Source organism: Centroberyx affinis, unplaced genomic scaffold (assembly GCF_046629955.1).
Source record: "Centroberyx affinis isolate AG114_WGS23_722 - 3 ecotype Tasmania unplaced genomic scaffold, CSIRO-AGI_Caff_v1 ptg002059l_1, whole genome shotgun sequence".
NCBI lineage: Eukaryota > Metazoa > Chordata > Actinopteri > Beryciformes > Berycidae > Centroberyx > Centroberyx affinis.
The window spans coordinates 251598-271242 of NW_027280392.1; the positions used below are offsets into that span (position 1 = coordinate 251598).

Here is a 19645-nt window from a genome sequence, read left to right on the forward strand (position 1 = left end):
ATTGAATACAGAACCCCCCCAAAAAGACAGCAGGCACCATGCATTGTTGGAATTTTCTTCCTTAAATACATTTAGAATAATGCTAAAATGTGATTGTGCCTGAACAATTTTTTTTTTTTTTTTTACAAGTGAGTGTCAGTAGCTAAAACTGTGATGAAGATGCCTTATGCCCACAACACATGCCAGCTATATTTATCCTCGGATTAAAGGATTTTTTTTTTTTATCCACAGGCCACAAAGCTAACAGAGTTAGAAATGTTTAATGGTAACATATAACAGTTTCTGGGTTTGTTATAGCGAATATAATGTGTATAATGAGTGTAAAACGTTATTTTGCTCTTCAGTTGTTGCAACATTGATAATTCTATGAAATTATTTATGTATTTTTTCGATCTCCCTTCAGACACATTACTCTCCGTGATCTCCTTAGCATTACTGCGTCCCAGTGACAGCCAGGTAATCTATTTTACTAAATCCATTTTAGAAAAGAAATCAGCAAATTTACCAGCCAAATCTACCAGCATTTGGCTGATGTTAATATGCCACCGTGATTATGACCTTAACAAATCAGTGCTGTCTGTTGTTCTGCTTTGTTCTGTTTTTGTTGTTTTTACCATGACCAGACAAGTGACAGACTGTCCCTCAAAGTAATCCGTTGCCATGTCAACGCTCTTAATACGGAGGCTCGTTTGGATAACAGCAGCCGAAACGCAAACCGAAGGAGCAGGGGAAACAGGAGGAGGCCATGGCTGTGTGACTGACGTGGAAAGTATCAGGAGTGCGAGTCAAAACAAAGTTAGAAACTAAAAGTCTTGAGAGCAGAATCCATTGCAAATCTGCAAACCGCGGGTTATCAGCGGACAAACCAAAATGAGTCTGGATAAAGCAGAGCTATGTGATTCACTATTAAACTGGGTAAGTTTCACATTAGCTAGGTTACCTAGCGAGGCTAGCCGGCTAATAGTGCGTACTGTTTTGCAGGTGACAGCAGGTGGTGGCAAAATAAGATACAAAATACTTTTGCCAGTCCTAGCCAGAATTCATTGACACGTGCAGTGGATTGGCTAACTGAAGTTAGTTAACACAATTGTAGTTGGCTAGCTTGAAACGACCTAATGTGCTTGTAAGCTAACGCGTTAGCCAGCCAAGCTAGCTAGGTAAAAGCCCTGGAAGTTTGCTTTGCTTCTGCTTGTTTGTTCCACCTTGCTGTCTCTGTACCAAATCAAATACAACGTCAGCAAAGTTGCCTGCCAATACAGACCAAACAGCTTAGTCTAAGCTGATTTATGCAATAGTCTGCCCAACACACCAACTTAGTAAAGTCTCAACCTCAGAGAAAATCCACCTGTTTGACACTTCTCCACACAGAGTAAAGGGCAGGGCTACCATCATTAGCTTGCTGAGTAGGCCTGTTTTAAAAGGTGGGATTTATTGACCCTCAAGCCCCTTTGACTGCTTAAAAGCTGTCATTTAGTAATTAGGAACATAGAAGGCGGTTTAGTTAAAACCCCTTCAGTTTACTGTAGTATTTCACTGTTGACTTGTAACATTGGACACTAATTTGTAAAGCTGTTGTTTTTTTCAAAGTAGCTTCTTAACCCCTCTGTACTTAACTGGGTAAGATGACTACGAACATATTATTTTTCACAACAGTGGTCTTGGGGGTCCTTGCTTGACGAGCATGGTCACACATTAACAGACTAACACCCGGGAGCTGACCAGTACAACCACAGTCTTTATCTGCTCATCACTGTTCTCTTGATCAGTTTACTTTAACTGCTTTACCATAAGATAGGGATGTGTGTCAACTGTACAGGCGTCACACTGTTTTGTTGACTAATTGCTAATGTCTTCATTCTCAACCTTTCCAGCTACAGACGTTTCAGGTGCCTTCATGCACTAGCAAGCACGACCTAACAAGTGGAGTGGCTATTGCACATGTTCTACACAGAATGTAAGGGCACAGTTATTTGTGTTTAATATTGACACTTTCTTTGTGATTGTGATGGTGCTTGAATTATCTACAGGTAAATTCACAAGTGCAACTCAGTTAGTCTGCTGGTAGGAATCTATTCAGAACCTGGTCACTGAGTTTGCATTGTTTTGCTTATCTGTATGATTTACAGTTATTTGCCATTTGAATTACACAGGTTCATTGTCTATGCAAAATAAAAACCATGAAAGATTAGAGCAAGGATTTGTAGGGTTAGCTTTTTTTATTGTCATGTACAAGTGAACTTTCCTGCTCACAGCCTTGAATTCTTCTGCGTAGGTGTGAATTTGTGTAAACAGATGTGTCCAAGTCTGATGACCTTTCTAGCTTGTGGTGGGGTATTTGTGTACTCCCTGTACACATATCCCAAAGAAAAATGGACAGCACAGCTGTTTTTGAATCAAACAAAATGTTCTTTTATTTGAAGGTCAGTCTAATTTGGAACCCAATGCAATTGCTCTTTGAGTTAGTTCACAACAAGTTCATTATTCCCATGTGTAGCATGTGAGAGAGACTTTGATGATGAACTGTCCTACTCAAATGTCATTGTGCTTACCAGAACGGAAACACAGGCCTATATTGCCCTGTGGCCTCCTGTGAATCTAGATGTCCGGAGATGCGTGTCATCCTTGTTGTCAACAGTGTTTTCCTGTGCTCTCATTAACAGAGACCCCTCCTGGTTTAATGAGACATGGCTAGGCAGGATCAAGGAGGAGAGCGGGGCCAACTGGCGCCTGAAGGTAATTTGTGAAACAGCAGGACATGACAGAATACCCAATGGCAACCCAAAGTGACCAACATGTCTAAGCTAAGAATTTTATTTCTTTTTCCCAAATGAAAATAACTTAAGACTTTTGCTCTTATTTTGTTGTGTTCTTTCAGGTCAGCAACTTGAAAAAGATTCTTCAGAGCATGCTGGAGTATTACCATGATGTAAGAATAATGTTTTACCTAATTTGTCCCCTCCAGTAAACCCGAGAGTTTGCTGTTATTCCATTTGTGTGTGAATCCCTCATGTTTCTCGTGCTGGAATTCCCCCAACCCCCTGCTCAATTCTACTTCTCATTGTTACCTGTTGCTCTGAATCTTTTCTCAGCCCCCATCTCTCACCTCACTCTCTTGCCACAAATAGGTGCTTGGTCACCAGGTGTCAGATGAGCACTTGCCAGACGTGAACCTGATAGGAGAGATGGGAGATGTAACGGAACTGGGCAAGCTGGTGCAGCTGGTGCTGGGCTGTGCTGTGAGCTGTGAGAAGAAGCAAGGTAAGCTGTCTGCCATAGAAAAGTATGGACTCTCAGAACAAAGCAGAGGCAGCCATCCATGGAAATAACACACAGGATTAACTCAGATCTTATGATGCATGTTTCATCTCAGAAATGGCCTGATGATCACATGAGTAGATAAACTGAATACATGCTGTTTTCCCACAGTGAAGATCATTTTTATGGATTACTATTAAAAAGGAGAAAAATGGTTCTGATCATTGTTATCCAAATAGTAGCTTGATGAGCAGTACTTGTGCTGCTTGTCCTGTGTGTTTTTTAGGAGAGTATGTATTGTTAGTTTGTGTTTGTATTTGGCTACACCATCACTGGCCTCCGTTGTCCTTTCCTACACACAGAGCAAATCCAGCAGATAATGACTCTTGAGGAATCTGTCCAGCACGTCGTCATGACAGCCATTCAGGAGGTGAGCGAGCCTCTCGATTATCCTCTTGGTTCTCTCCTGTGCATTAATCCCAGCTCTTAGTCATGGTAGATTCACAATCAAAGAACTCAAATCCGGATAAGCACACAACTGAACGGAGTCCCAGAATCCCTTCTCTGTGATTTTTCAAGAATAAGAATATCTTCAGTGTACACTCATGTGACTGTAAAACAGGCAATAGATCACCTATTGTCTCTCTGTGTTGACAATAACACTGTCCGCGTGATCTTTATTTTTCCTGGAGTTTGAACTGGCTATTTTCATTGACTTTCTTTTGGGTTTTTTGTTATAGCTGTTATCAAAAGAGCCTTCATCTGAACCAGGAAGCCCAGAGACTTACGGGGACTTTGACTACCAGGTGAAACTCTCAGTCTTTTCTCTCTGCTCAATATGTAACACTTTTACTCCCCTCCAGTATACCTGTTCTTCACTCGGCAGATCAGTTACATCCTTCTTTTGTGTTCTCTCTCTCTCTCGCCCTTTCACTCATGGTGACTCCCTCCTACTGTGACTAGTATGACACCTCCTCTGTCTCTGTGTTCTGTCGGTTCTGTGTTTGCAGTCCAGGAAGTATTATTTCCTAAGCGAGGAGGCCGATGAGAAGGAGGACCTGGGCCAGCGCTGTCGAGACCTGGAGCACCAGGTTGGTACAGAGAGCGTACCATGTCTAGCAAACAATGGTCGCTGAGTATTTGAAGCAGCATACTGGGGCCTGCAGTGTTTTGTTCATCTTTCATTTGTTTATCGGAACCATTGGAATTATCTCAAAAGTCAACCTGTTTTGTACTTTTGGAGTAATAATGTAAACCAATTGCGCCCTATGTGCTAGACTGTCAAATACTTTGAGGCCTAGTTTTGCTGTACTGTGGTTTCAGCATGTTGTTGACTGTGTGTGCCTGCAGCTTTGTGCTCTGGCCCTTATTGATTAGCTTGCCTGAGATTGGTTTGTTTTCCTATGATGGTGTGTTGTGTAAACATTGCTTGTTTTTGCGCCACTGACTGGAAAAGGACTAATTTAGGTTCCGTTAAAGAGTACATTATTCCTAGTCAATAGTTGCATAACATCAAGATTAGACTGACACATTGCCTTAGGATGGAGCAGTGGCCAACAATAATTTCTACAGCTCTCAGCCCACCTGTTTGTTTACTTACTTAGCCCACACGTTAGGAATTAGTCATTTGTGTTGTTTTGAAAGCTATTTACTGTTACTGGTCCTGTGCTAAAGCATGCAATCTGTCCTTAAAGTTCAGTGTAGGGTTTTGCTGTAATCAAACCGGAAAGATGCCCCACAGGTAAGTATACACTCCCCCTTTGTAATACTGGAATGCCAGCTTGTCTAACTGTAGCCCCACACATAGCTCTGGCCTGTGTTGAGCCTCACTCTCAATCACAAAACATTTTGTAAGCATCAGTGTTGCAACTCTGAGCATCAGTCTTTCCCTGTCGCAGTCCAACCAACTTCATCAGCATAAATTTATAATGTTTCCCTTCAACTGTAATCGTGTAACCACTATCATTGGTGCTCCTAAATGACCTATGCACATTCATCTGTTTATGTCATGAGGGCCTAGTTTTGACCTTAGGGTAATGCTAACAACTGCACTATTGAGAAAGTCCCATCCGCCTGAGACCATTGCATACCAGCTGACTAACTGGCCTTTGACGACTGTGCATGTGAAATGACAAACAAAGCATGTGTATAAGCTGGTGAGTTTGCTGTATGGTTCTGTCTTTTTCTTCTGTGAATCTGCCCTCTGCTAGTGGCTTTCTCATGTTCAGCATTTTCAGAAAGATGTGAAATTGTTTCACTGTGTTCAGCATTCTGGAGAATGTGTGAGTCTTTTCATCAGTGTTCAGCACTTTCCTCATGCACTTATTTCTTTATCTGCATCTTCTGCCTCCTCTCTTCTCTCTCCCTTCCTCTTTGTACTGCTGTAGATTTGTGTCACTTTGTGCGTTGTCATCTCCTCTCTTTACAGCTCCCTTTTTACATCTTTTGTCTTCTATTTTGCTCGCACTTTCTCCACAGTTGTCGGTGGTGCTGGAAGAGAAGTCGTCCCTGCAGGTGGAGACACGCTCCCTGAAGGAGAAGCTGAGCCGCTGTGACTCTCTGGACGCCTCCACCTCTGCCATCACTGGCAAGAAGCTGCTACTGCTGCAGAGCCAGATGGAACAGCTTCAAGAGGAGAACTACAGGTCTGCTGATTGGGCCGCTGCCTGGACAACACAGATCTAGAGAGATAAACGCACATGGGGAAGCACTCCATGATGTACATTCACATTCGCAAGCTGTATACATACATAGGGTTAGATTTACTTAGGAAAACAGTCCAGGCTTCACGCATACAAGCTAAATGCATACGTAGAGCATAAGTAAACACTCTAGGATAAAGACGTACAGATTAAATATGTTGATATATACATAGATGTCACTCAACTTTTACAACATGTACTGTAGTTGTTCAGTTAAACTAAAAATACTTCATACATGTGAGTTCCATCATGCAGAAATGCATATCAAATTCTACTTTTCAGCCATCTAGCTCTGTCTAGAATCTTACAATGGGTCTATTCAATTTAGTCAGTTATATAAACCACTGGTCTTGTCTCTGTTCCCTCATTTCTCTTCCTCTCAGACTGGAGAACAGCAGAGATGACATGCGTGTTCGGGGAGAGATACTGGAGCGCGAGGTGGGGGACCTGCAGCAACGTAATGAAGAGCTGACCAGCCTGGCGCAGGAGGCCCAGACCCTCAAAGATGAGATGGACATCCTCAGGTGAGACCAGCGCTTGTGTCCATACAGAGTAAAGATCTAGGTTCCGTTTTGTATGGTCACAGAAAATTGCACTATGGTCCTGACCCTTTACACTCCTTACTATTGGTTGCTTGTAATTATGGTGATCTAGGAATTTAATCTTATTCTACTGTTGCACTTATTTATAAGTTGTAAGTCTGGATGTAATGTAGTGTAATGTCAGTCATCTCAGAGAAACACTCTTACTTTGAGGCAGTTCGGAAAAGCACCACTTTGGCTGAGAATAAAACTCATTTTAAGCAGTAGTTTGGGAATTAGCAGTTTACAGTGTCAGAAATGACACCCACATACGCCCACGCGCAGACATTCATTCAGCTCCTCTCTCTGTGTCATCTGCGTTGATAATATGAATTTCATGCATTGACATTGACTTACGTCAGACGTTTTTTTTTAATAGTTCAACAAAGTACAAATCCACACGGATGTGTTCTGTTTAACTAAAAGTCATATTCATGCGCTGATACTCAACACCTCCCACACTTTCCCTCTCACCCCCCTCAGGCACTCGTCCGACCGGGTGAGCCGGCTTGAGGCACTGGTGGAGACATACAAGAGGAAGCTGGAGGACCTGGGAGATCTGCGCAGACAAGTGCGCCTCCTGGAGGAACGCAACACGGTCTACATGCAGCGCACCTGCGAGCTGGAGGAGGAGCTCCGCAGGGCCAACGCTGTCCGCAATCAGCTGGACACCTACAAGAGACAGGCAAGCTGAGGCTAGAAAGAAGGAGGGAGAATGGATGTTTAAAAATGCCTCTTTTGAAGTTGTTGAAGGAGAGTAATTATACGCACATCACGTAGGTGCAAGGCGATCAAAAAACAGGTCAATGAAACGTAACGCCTGCACACTCGCTCCATGCCACAAAAGTTTAATAGTGACAAGTTTCAATCCTACTTGGATCTTCGTCAGGTCAAAATGTTTGAAAAATGGAAACCACACCCATATTTATACATCATGCGCACCCATAAGCTGACAAGCTCTATGATGACAGGTGTGGTTAACCATCCAAACCGCCTAGGGTGATAAACATCCAAAAATAATTAACAATTCAATAAAGTACATAGAAAACAGATAATAGAGAAAAAAAACAGTAGTACAAAAGCCATACTTCAAAAATATCAAACATACATTCTTATATATAAGCATAAACATAATATCAGATACAACATCCCATATAGCAAAATCTACATCACCTACGTTCAAAAATATTGTATTAAGTTAGAGGAAAAGAAGACATCTTAAATTCATGTAAGAAATTGAGTCTTAACACCCTTCTATACGTCTTTTTTCCTTATTGTGTGTTTTTTTTCATTTTTTTCGTTATTGTGATTCTTTCCTTCTTGTGATTTGATCTAGCTGACTTTTTATAGAAGGGTGTTAAGACCCAGTTTCTTAGATGAATTTAAGATTTCTTCTTTTCCTCTAACTTAATACAATGTTTTTGAACGTAGGTGATGTAGATTTTGATATATGGGATGTTGTATCTGATATTATGTTTATGCTTATATATAAGATATACATGTATGTTTGATATTTCTGAAGTATGGCTTTTGTACTGTTTTTTTCTCTATGTATGTATGTATAAATATGGGTGTGGTTTCCATTTTTCAAACATTTTGACCTGACAAAGATCCAAGTAGGATTGAAACGTCACTATTAAACTTTTGTGGCATGGAGCGAGTGCGCAGGCATTACTCCTTCTTTCTTTTGAAGTTGTTGCCATGCAGTGATTTGGGGTTAAAGCACGGTGTGACCTGTGCATGTGTTTTGAAATCCATGTAATTTTGCGTTTGAGTGCTCTGGCCAACACAGACTGTTGTCATCCTCTCTGACTTGCAGGCTCAAGAGCTTCACACCAAGCACTCGGCAGAGGCCATGAAAGCTGAGAAGTGGCAGTTTGAGTACAAGAACCTTCACGACAAGTATGACGCACTGCTGAAGGAGAAAGAAGTGAGTTGTTGAACTTTGTGTTGGTGGCAGACGGGTAATAGATGCTAAGTTGTGGTAGAAAAGGACGTGTACCTGCTACTCAATAAGCTCTTTTACTGCGTTATTTTATCAATTTGGAGAATCTGTTTGCAGTGGCCCTGTCTCATATTATGGTGGGCCACCACATGAGTCACACACTGTCCGTACGGCATTTAGTATTTTTAGAGGAGGTCTGGTAATGTAGTGATTCAGTCCCGTGCGGATCAGCGTTGTTTGTGATTATTACAGAGTGCGTATCCCCGCAGGAGTAATGGTTACCACGCTAATAACCTACTGTTTTTCAGCAAACTCCCACATCCTCTATCAATTCTTGTGTGTAATTCATAAATGACAAATACTTTGCATAGACCTATTCCAGAATCTAACAGGAATGATACGCCCCCTCAGTAATTTATGGGAGTAATAAAGTAATATAATATGCCATCCAGATCATTTATTAAAATCACTGACGTTGTCCTGCAGTACTAATCCCATCAGGACAGGGCTTAAGTCCATGTATGGGAAACACTTTTTGCACCATGTGTCTAATTTCAGAGGCCTATTCGTATGGGAAAAAAATCTCTGATTTCCCTCAAATTGTCACTCTTATCCCAGATATGAAACGTGATAGATAAAAATGACAAAGCTGTGTTATATGGTGCTGTGTGTTTCAGCGTCTGATCTCAGAAAGAGACACACTTCGGGAGACAAATGATGAGCTCAGGTGTGCCCAAGTCCAACAGAAGTGTCTCAGTGAAGCAGGTGAGTTGTAATTGTGCTCATTCTGGGCACAAAGACTAATTGCAAGATGGTAAAATACTTAAAAGTGGTATTCCACATTTGTTAGAAGATTTTCACCTTTTAGTGTGCGTGCCTCCATAGCAGTTCAAGAGCAGTAAGCCATCAACATTAGCTGTGGGAATCTACTAACACCAGCGGCATTCAGCCTTTGTTCTTCTTCCCAGCTCAAAATATGAACAAGCACATAAGTCGTGATAAGCTGCGACCTATTTGGCTCTGTGAAGCCAAATACAAAAGCCAAATTTGCCAAGCCTGGGATTAGAACCTGGGACCTGGGCATGAAATTCTGTTGCCCTACCAAGTGGCTGCCTGAGACACTTATAGGCATTGTATCTCTGTGTCCCGCGGCGCTATATACACAGTGGGGTTTTCTGACATTTTTGGCACCAACCAAGAGAGTGACTTATACTAGCTGCTGGTTGCAGCTAAAAACTGGAAAATTACCTTACACACAGAATGAAACGTATACTAATATATACTTTGCTATGACTGTATATGTGTTGAAAGAGGGTGAAGGAGTTGGTGGTGACTACAACCTAAGAGCAGTCAATATTGGTGACTGACTATTCATGAAGTATATGCATTAAGAAGGAAAAGGTTCTGCCAGTGTGAAATATTTCTTTAAATCCTGGATAAAAATGACATCAAATGCTAATCAGGTTATTCTACAAATCTGGGAAAAGAGTTTCCAGCTGACATCTCGTCTTTGTCTCTCTCTGCAGGAGGCTTGTGTGACAACGCTGGCACAGTAGGAAACCTAGCAGCAGAGATCATGCCTACTGAGTTCAAGTATGTCTACTATTATGCCGTATCTTTGGGTATGGGTTGGGGTGTGGGGGTGGATATGTATGTAGCAATCAAATTTAGGCTTAGGCATAACAGATGAGATTTCCATCCTAAGCCTGTAATAGACATGCATTGGTGTCAAAATCACTAGCCCACTCGTGCCCCATATTCATTTTCTATAGTCAATGACAAACTGCTCAGACCCGCTACCCCAGCCGCTAAAGTTTATTTTTAGAACTAGAATGCGCAATTGGCTCCAAAAATGGGGACACATGGCAGCCTGCGCAGTTGGCTTGGGCGTTGTTGAATGGTGGGCTTGGTCAACTCAACACAGACCTTCTGCCTCTGTCCTTCTCACTTTGACCCATTTCCTCTGTCGTCCATCTATTTCTTCTCTCCCTCTTGACAACTTTCACTTCATCTCCTTTTGTCCTTCTCTTCCTCTCCTCCCATTCCCTCCACAGGGAGACGGTGGTGCGTCTACAGAGTGAAAACAAGATGCTGTGTGTCCAGGAGGAGTCCTACAGGCAGAAACTGGTGGAGGTGCAGGCTCAGCTGGAGGAGGCGCAGCGCAGCAAGAACACCCTGGAAACTCAAAACAGGTAGGTGTTTGTGTGTGTGTGTGTGTATGTGTGTGTGTGTGTGCATGTGCTCTGTATGTGCTTGTGTGACCCGTTGGTTTTAGGGGAGTGTAACAGATGCACCGATATATTGGCAGACATCGGTATCGGTTGGTATCAGCTTTCAAAAACAATATCGGTATCGGTCCAATATTATTTTTACAGCCAGTATTTGGACAATTGTGGAATTGCTGTTTTTGTGACCTTTTTTTCTAAGAGTGTGTCACTTAATACAACTGTCAAATTAGCAACAGAATAAAGCTAACATGGTCTTTTGTTTAAAAAAAACACTTAATTATCATTATAAGATGGACATGTCTGAAAGGCTTAACCTGTTTTGCATGTGCATTTGTACTAGATTCGTTCTTATCAGTATTAGTATCAGCTGATATGGGTGGGAAAATATCGGGTATTGGTATCAGCCATTTAAAAAAAAAAAAAACATATCGGTGCATCCCTAGTGACGACCGACCCATTGACATACAACTTCCTGCCAAACATTAAATAATTATTCACCTTCTAGGTCACCATATTGTTGTGTGTTCCTGAACATGAGCATGGTTGTTTGTTTGGCTGATAGTGGGAGTGATATCTGCCTAAATGTCAACTCACCCTCTGGACTGTGTGCTGAACTGAGCTGTGTGGGCTGGAATGGAGGACGGACAGCAGAAAGCCAGATTGTCCCATGGCTGTGTGTGTGTGTGTGTTTACATGCCTGTGGGCATGTGGACATGTGGACATGTGGGTGGACTGTGTGTGTATGTGTGTATGTGTGTGTGTGTGTGTGTGTGTGTGAGTGTGTCCATGCAACACCAGGCCCAGGGTGTGGGAAGAATCCTAAGCAACAGGAGGAGTAGAGTGTGCTAGGCAGGAGAGCTGGGCTGCCAGAGCATGCTCAGTACAACACAACAGAAAATGGCCAGGCTGCACACCTGGTGGAATAGATGAACATTGCCTGCAGCAGATGTACAAGGATAGACACGATGCATTGCTAACATCTCCCACTCACAATATAAACGTAACAGCGTGATATTTTCATCTTTCCTCTTATCTCTCCCTCTCTTCCTTCATCTGCTTCCCTTTTGTGTTTGTAACTTTCTCCACTATCTTTTCATTCTTTATCTATTTCCCCATTTGTTCTTTCTGTGCTTACCTTCTCTTATGTGCCTCCTCCCTTTCCCTCTCCCTGTCTCTTCCCAAGGTTGAACCAGCAGCAGATCTCAGAGCTACGTTCTCAGGTGGAGGAGCTCCAGAAAGCTCTCCAGGAGCAGGGCAGCAAGACTGAGGATGTGAGTGCCTCCTTTTCCTATTGTCACTCCTTTCACTAACCATAGTTTTCTACAATCAAGTTGGTAGAATATTGAGAATTTATACTTGGTGTACAAAGAGAAAACCTGTTCTTTCCATCAAACTGACTGACCAGGAGAAAACAAGAGATCCAATAATTCCTTATGGGTTTCACCATCACAATGTAAGATGGAGGTGAAATGGATTTGTAAGCCTTGAGATAATTAAGACCTTTCTGATGTTTTTTTCATTGCCCCTGTATAAATCAGACTGATACATGACCAATCACCAAAGCATTGAATCAGGAATGATTCTTTGTCTTAAGGGGACTTATGCTCAAAAATGTTTAGCACTGTCAAATTCGGCGTCATTTGTTGTCGTTCAATCAGTAAATGTCACAGAATGACATGTATTCATTGGGTCTCGGTTGTAAAAGGTTCCTCTCATTCGCAACTTTTGTGCTTAGGACTTAATCTGAGTCATGGTTATAATTAGTGAAAATTTGATTTTTATACCGAAATCTCTGTTACATAAGGCTGGGTATTGGCAAGGACCTCACGATACGATACATATCACAATACATGGGTCACGATACGATTGTATCACGATACATTGCAATACTCTACATAATTTACTGAAAATTTAAAAGTAGAGCTGAAAATACAACTTGCTGTGTACCACCTGGGTAGTCTAATATGTACATCACATTATATTGATAACTCAGTGGACAAATTGAGTCAAAACTATTTAATTCAAAGGGATTTGAGGGAAATTTAAGGACATTTTAAATCCGTTTAAAAAATATTGCAATACTCAGCTGTATCGATTTTTTTGCACAGTCCTACTGTTACATTCATTGTTTTTGCAATTTTCTATGATATATCAAAACAAAACTACTATATATCTAGTATAGTCCAAGATAGGAATACCATAGATATTAGTTTCTTCAATCAAGGATTAAGTGAAAGAACATTTTTTATAATTGAAGCCCATTATGTTTTATCTCTAATATGAATGTATAAAAACAAAAAGTTTCTATCACACACTATGTATATTGGAGAAAATACTTTTGCTGAAAAACACTTGGCTGTGAAGGAGTGCAGTGTTGGTACCCTCCTACTTTGAAAGATGTGATCTTGTGTGGGAATTTAACCCATGTTTGCTGTGGTGATTCACTGTTAACGCCTGCCCCTCTCTGTCTGTCTCTCTCTGCCTGCTCCCATCGACCGACACTCTGCCAAAATCAGGCCATCGTAAGTACGGCCCACCCTCTGTCCAATTGGCCTATGATTTAACTCTTGACAGCTTGACTTTTGCAGCTAATACTGTGTGTGTGTGTGTGTGTGTGTGGGTGGGTGTTCGCACGGGGTTAATTCCAATGCAGTATAGAAGACCCTTTTGATGAGTTTTTATGTTTTTCTCTTCCTTTTAGTCCTCCTTATTGAAGAAAAAGCTAGAGGAGCACTTGTGAGTACTGCGACTGTTGCTGGCTTGATATTACTCAATCTGTGAGAGTTCCAAACAATCAGAGAGAAATTTCACGTTCTTCTTCTATGATCCTTCCAGGGAGAAACTCCATGAGGCCCACTCCGATCTCCAAAAGAAAAAAGAGGTCATTGATGACCTAGAGCCCAAAGTGGACAGCAACAGTAAGGAATCCGCCACTTTGAGCAACAACACTGTCCACTCTTTCTTCTCTATTGAACACATTTTCTCACCTCCTCTTTGTTTTTCTCCCCTACGTCGCTGTCTCCTCCCACCCCTCTCAGTGGCAAAGAAGATCGATGAACTCCAGGAGATCCTGCGGAAGAAGGATGAGGACATGAAGCAGATGGAGAAGCGATACAAGCGCTATGTGGAGAAGGCCAGAACGGTCAGTCCACGTAAATGACTAACACTGTCCACAGTATGTCTCTCTTAAATGCAAATGTGGGGGTTAACTTGTGACAGTTGCACCTTGATAAAGAAGGGGTGTGTGTGTGTGTGTGTGTGCGTGTGCAGGTGATCAAAACCCTGGACACTAACCAGCAGCCTCCGACTGTGATGCCTGACATTCAGGCCCTGAAGAACCAGCTGACTGAGAAAGAGAGGAAGATCCAGCACCTGGAGGTACAAACCTAATAAAATATGCAGCATATTGGTGCCTTGTGAATCTTCCCAATGCATGACCTCCTGTCCCTCTGTGTGTGCAGCATGACTATGAGAAGAGCAGAGCCAGACATGACCAGGAGGAGAAACTCATCATTAGTGCATGGTACAACATGGTGAGTGTATACACACATATGCACACACATGTATAGAAGCCCATGTGAAAAGCTTGTAAGTCCAGTTTTGCTGATTTTTATGTTTGAAGTTCAGTTCAAGGATTAAAATGCTGCTCTGTGGTTTGAGAAAATTCTGCCACTGTTGGTCTTCTGAAACCTTTTCAAAACTAATTGGATAAACTCAAAAATGCATGGTGGTCAAGCTGAATCAGGGCTGCTCTTCTTAGTGAAATGTTGACATTTTGGAGATACAAGGTTTTCACTGCACAGCGACGTTTTGCCAAGCAAGACAGGCATTGCCATGCACGTTTTGCTGGTGGTTTTGACATCCAAATCTGCTTCTGCATTCTGCTGTTCTACTCCTTCTGTTTTCAGTATACCTCTCTCTCTTTCTTACACCTCTCACCTCTCTGCATCAATTTCATTCCCTCTTTCAGGGAATGGCCTTGCATCAAAAAGTGGCTGGCGAGCGGCTGGGTCCCTCCAACCAGGCCATGTCCTTCCTGGCCCAGCAGAGGCAGTCCACCAATGCCAGGAGAGGCCTGGTGCGACACCAGCCGAGATAAGACACTCCTTACGCAGGGAAAAACCCTGAGGCAGGAAACCGGAGGGAAGTTGGTAGAGGAGACGAGGTGATCTAGATTTCCACTGAACTCTGTGTCTTTGCCTTCATGCCTTTACTACAGGCATTGTCTGCACCTCAAAGTTACCCTTTTTTTCATGCTGCTGCTGCACCCTGCTGGCTCTTAATGGTATGAGAGTTTTTCTGTGGAGCCCCAGAGGAGAAGTACTAGTGTGTTTAACTTCACAGCGTTCAGAGCTGCCAGGACTGATAGAAACAGAGATGAGAGACTGATCTGTGACTAGAGTAGAGTAGGGCCTGAAAAGAGGCCGTCTCGCCTATTTTTTTTTTAAGTCGATTTTTCTTTCCTATTTGTTCTCTTCGACTCGTGTTTCTTTAAAGTCTGTTGCTTTTAAATATCATTTTATTTCTCTTATGGTATAGAATGGGGCATGGTGTGAACCGGTGCTTTGGGAAGGCTGCAGTTGATATGAAGAAGAAAAGGGAGTTGTGAAGGGTATTTTGTTAAAAATGCACCTCTGTTTTCTCCCTCCATCTTCCCTGTCCACCATTGCCTGTCAAAGATTTTATCCTCTCGCTAGGATGATGGAAACACTAATGAAATGTTAGGAATGAGGAGAGATGAGCCTTGAGCTGTGGCCTGTGACACTTCACATCTAAGTGCCGAGGGAGACGTAAAGCTACATGGGCGAACCCAATACCTCTATAACAGACTGAACAAAGATTCTCACTTTAGTCAGTAGATCTCATCTTATTTTTGTGAACTTGTTTTGAATTCTCTTGAAGCTATTTTTTGTTTGTCTTTTTGATCATGTCTTTTGAGTAGAGTTGGAGGGTTTTTGGTTTTTGTTTTTTTTGTTTGATTTGAAGGACCTTGAAAAGATGTAAAAATTATGTGGACGTGTACTAGCTTTGGTCTTGTTTTTCCTTTTTATTCACTTGAATCTCTTTAAAACTTAATTTTCATGTAAAGAAACGGTTAGACTTTTCACAACATACACCAAAGCACTTTTTCCTCTGATGGTGGTTTTGTTCAGTGCCTCACAAAAAAAGACTTCAGAAATGTCCCCTCGGCGGATGAGACTGAAGTTCTTCACAACGTGTTCTTCAAAAGACCACCGTTCTGCTTTGAGCTCATGTTCGCTTGAACCCTCTCTCCAGTGTCTCATTTATTAGGCACAAATGGATTTGGCTCAAGAATATATGTCACACTGCAAGTTATCCATCTTTCATCTCCATATGGCATGTGATAATTACCTCGCATATGATGTTTCACAGTGATATTCTGATGAAATATCAGAGTTGCCTATGAATTTGACTATTGATTATTCTATGTTTTTTCATCCCCTTCCCTCTTCCCAAAGATTGAAACAGGGTGTTTACTAGTTGTGTGTAGGGCCTAATTGCACTTCCACTTTAGACTCTAAACTGATTTGAGTGTGGGAAAGTAAGATAGAAACTGCCAGTTAAAGGCATCCTAGTTTAGTACAAATACTGGAAAGAAAAGCCACAATTGATAGAGTCCCTAATGATATGATTGATAAGGAAGTAGGAATCCAGCTAATATAGCTGTTTGCAGCTGCTAGACCCAGATTTATAGTTCAATTGAACTGGAAATAAATGTATTCATCAATACACTGGAACTCATTCATTGGCTTGATTTTCTCTCTGAAAGCAATTATGTTGTTTTTTTCATCCTCATTGAAAGCCTGATGAGTATGAGTAAATCTGTGTGTGCCAGGAAGTCATTAGCTGATATATAATTTATGTTGAATCTGTAATAGACATCACCTTTATAAACATTACATCTACTGTTATTCATTGTTGGCTAATTCTCCATTTCAACTTTTAGTCTGTAATCTGTCTTGTATCAGAGCTGCTGTTTTGTGACTTGTACTTCACCCCTGTGAATATTTGTGCTATGATCTACACAGGACTGAAATCCTACTGTTGTGTGTGTGTGTACACTTTTTTTTTATTCTAATAAGTTTCATTATTTGAGTAGATATTTATATGGTGTTAAATCAGTATTTTTCTCTGCACATTTGCATGGCTTGAAGGGGTTAACTTTTAGGTTTTCAATGTTGTCTTCGTGGTTGTATCATATAAAGGTCTAGTAGATTATAGCATACTTTACAAAGGGGTTTGAGGCAAGTTATAGATTTGTAGTCCTGTCTGTTCTACTTTTGCACTACAAATAAATGGGGACTTAACACAAGAGACGGTGTCTGGTGTTCTGTTAAAGAATCTCATCACATTAAAAATCTCTAGCCGACTCTATACTTAAGGACCACCAAACAATCCTAATTGACTGTACCGTTTGTAAATTATTATTCACAAAGAGCTGAAAAAACCTTGGTTTTATTGCCTAGGTTCGATGTCATGTCATCATCTAAAGAAAAGGTCAAACTGATCAGTCAGCCCTCTGAGAGACTTTGTGTACCTGCCTAAACAGCTGAATTCTTATGTGAAATGGTGAAAGCATGGATTTTCACATGTGATCTACTTGAGAATTGCAATAAAGGAGCTCCTCCAGCATCAAAGTATGTGTATATTTTTCTTCCCAGATCCAACTCTTTCTCATCAGGCCAGGGACACTGCACATCTGGGGTTCGGGACACTGCATTATTACTATGGAGGCATTATATTATTGGTTATACACGTGGGCCATTTGGTCTCTTCCTATCAGGTGCACTTCCAGCACAGCAGGGGGCGCTACAGTCATTACGTGACGTCTACAAAGGAAATTCAAGATGGCCGACAGCAAGTGAAAGGAAACAAAACTTATGAAAAACATAGGTAAAATCTGCGGAACAGCTAGTCGTGGATGCAGCTGTTCGGATGTCGTCGTGCGTTTCAACAGTATTTTATACCTAGATGCATTTCACCTATGATTTGCACGTTTATTTTGCTATCTTGCGGACATCCTTCATCCGAAAAGGACTGGCTAAACGGCACATTAGCCAGCAGCGTTAGCAAACTGCGGTAACGTCGTTAGCAGCTGAACCAGCGCCTGTTTTTGTTTTCGTTTGGTTGGGACAGGCTGGCACGGTGAAACATTGGGAAGTCTTTTTTTTTTTTTTACACCCTTTTTATTTCACCTTATTGTTGAGAAAATAAGTTATTTTGGAATTGGACTCTCTAGCTAGCTAGCTACATTGTAGCCGGGTGGGGTCCAACCTGCCTTGCAGCGTGCTGACTGTGCTGTTAACAGCCTCACAACAAAGCCATAATACCTGCTCAGAAAACGGTCACAGAGGACGCCTGTTGAAATACAGTTTGAACCGCGGGACTGCGCTCATTTATGAGGATACAATCAAGACAACATGGATCCGAAGCGTGCATACAGCAAAACCCATCAAAGCAGCAGCGATTCAAACAGCGACAGCCCCGCGTCGCCTGCCAGCCCAGCGCCGGGAGCGAGCAAGGCAGCAGGGGGCAATGCGTTCGCTAACGACGGCAGCTTCATGGAGATGTTCAAGAAGAAAATGGAGGAAGAGAAGAGAAAAAAGGAAACGCAGCAAGCAAGTGAAGATGCAAGAACCACAGAGCAAGGACAGTCAACAGTGGAAAAGAAGCCCCCTCCCGTGACGAGCTTTGTAAGGGGTTTGGCAGTTGTAAGATGAGATAGTCGTAGTGTTCATACATCTACACTGAAGCACCACGCACTGTTTTGACACTGTCCTACTCAGTTTGGCACTTGAGTTATTGCATTATAGAATAAAGTCCGACACTTAAGTGTTAGTTGCCAATAATACATGCGGTAGGCATGTGGGTTGACATTGCACACATGCCATTCCTTGAATTGCATTATTTTTGAAGTGGACTGTGGTGTCATTGTAAAACTCAGTGGCTATGCTGTGACAATAAACACACATGTAGACCAGACAAGATTAGGGATGCTCCTCCCTGATGGTTCGCTGGTGGTGCGGCAGGAGCCTAAATGTAGCCCTTCTGCTCTCGTGTAGTCTCCATCATTGGCAGTCCACCTGCAAGGGCTCGTGTAACGGTGTCAGTCTTCTATCCCCTAACCCAGGTGGGGAAACGCAGAGGCGGTGTGTTCCTAAAGACCGGCGTGGTTGCGAAGAAGCAGAAACAGGATTCAGAAGTAAGTTTGGGTCATGTGACACACAACTGAAGTATGTACCGTTGACATCATTTGACCATCTGTCTTTTCTCTCTTGCAGGCTGAGCCGGGCAAGAGCGATGCCTGGTCAAAATACATGGCTGAGGTGAAAAAGTACAAAGCCCACCAGTGTGGTGACGACGATAAGACCAGGCCTCTGGTCAAGTAGGCTCCTGAGGCCATCATGAAGACAATGTTGTGATGAGGGGGAACCACCTGGGAGATGCTCTGGAATGCAGATGCTTCTCATACTGCCAGAATAAGTTACCCTTCACTATACACCTTTCACAAAATACTTAAAATTTGTCAGATGGATTCCCCCCCCTTTTTTTTTTTCCTCTGTCCCCCTTTTGTATCGTTTGTATCTTGTTTGTTATATGTTGGACTGTTGTGGTTGGATCTGGTGTCAAAAGGCCTTTTTTCGGGAAACTATTGGCATTCATTGATCATTGTTGATTATCTAATATTTTCATAGTGGCCTGCTGGTTTAAGTTAGGGCAAATTGATAATTGATTTTGACTATTTGTTGATAGGGTACATGATGTCATCCAAATCAAGGTTTTGATTAAAACTACACTGCCCATTTACCTGTGGTCTTGTGCCTGAGTTGTGTTGGCTTCATCTGGAACCCAGACACTGCCTCAAAACCAGTTTCTGCTTCTTGGGAGTTGAGAGGAAAAACAAGACTTTGT

General features: G+C 42.1%; 2 protein-coding genes across 5 annotated transcripts; both read left to right on the plus strand.

Moving 5' to 3' along the window:
- Positions 1-732: 732 nt before the first annotated feature.
- On the plus strand, positions 733-17349 carry hook2 (hook microtubule-tethering protein 2). 4 transcript variants are annotated; one of them, XM_071531222.1, is made up of 23 exons: positions 733-915; positions 1872-1954; positions 2661-2733; positions 2876-2926; positions 3126-3258; positions 3618-3685; positions 3996-4061; positions 4266-4346; positions 5734-5900; positions 6341-6481; positions 7022-7223; positions 8358-8468; positions 9161-9248; positions 10010-10076; positions 10538-10675; positions 11895-11982; positions 13228-13233; positions 13413-13447; positions 13547-13629; positions 13750-13853; positions 13982-14089; positions 14173-14244; positions 14682-17349. In XM_071531222.1, the coding sequence occupies exons 1-23, from the start codon at positions 871-873 to the stop codon at positions 14808-14810; spliced, it is 2139 nt and encodes a 712-aa protein (XP_071387323.1). In that variant the 5' UTR covers positions 733-870; the 3' UTR covers positions 14811-17349. The 4 variants fall into 4 exon arrangements, with proteins under 4 accessions (XP_071387323.1, XP_071387325.1, XP_071387322.1 ...); XM_071531224.1 differs by having other exon boundaries at positions 10037-10076; XM_071531221.1 differs by lacking the exon at positions 13228-13233.
- A 230-nt stretch (positions 17350-17579) lies between these two features.
- Positions 17580-19540, plus strand: trir (telomerase RNA component interacting RNase). The gene is made up of 3 exons (XM_071531258.1): positions 17580-18426; positions 18864-18935; positions 19015-19540. Exons 1-3 carry the CDS (start codon positions 18154-18156, stop codon positions 19120-19122), a joined length of 453 nt encoding a protein of 150 aa, XP_071387359.1. The 5' UTR covers positions 17580-18153; the 3' UTR covers positions 19123-19540.
- The last annotated feature ends 105 nt before the right edge of the window (positions 19541-19645 follow it).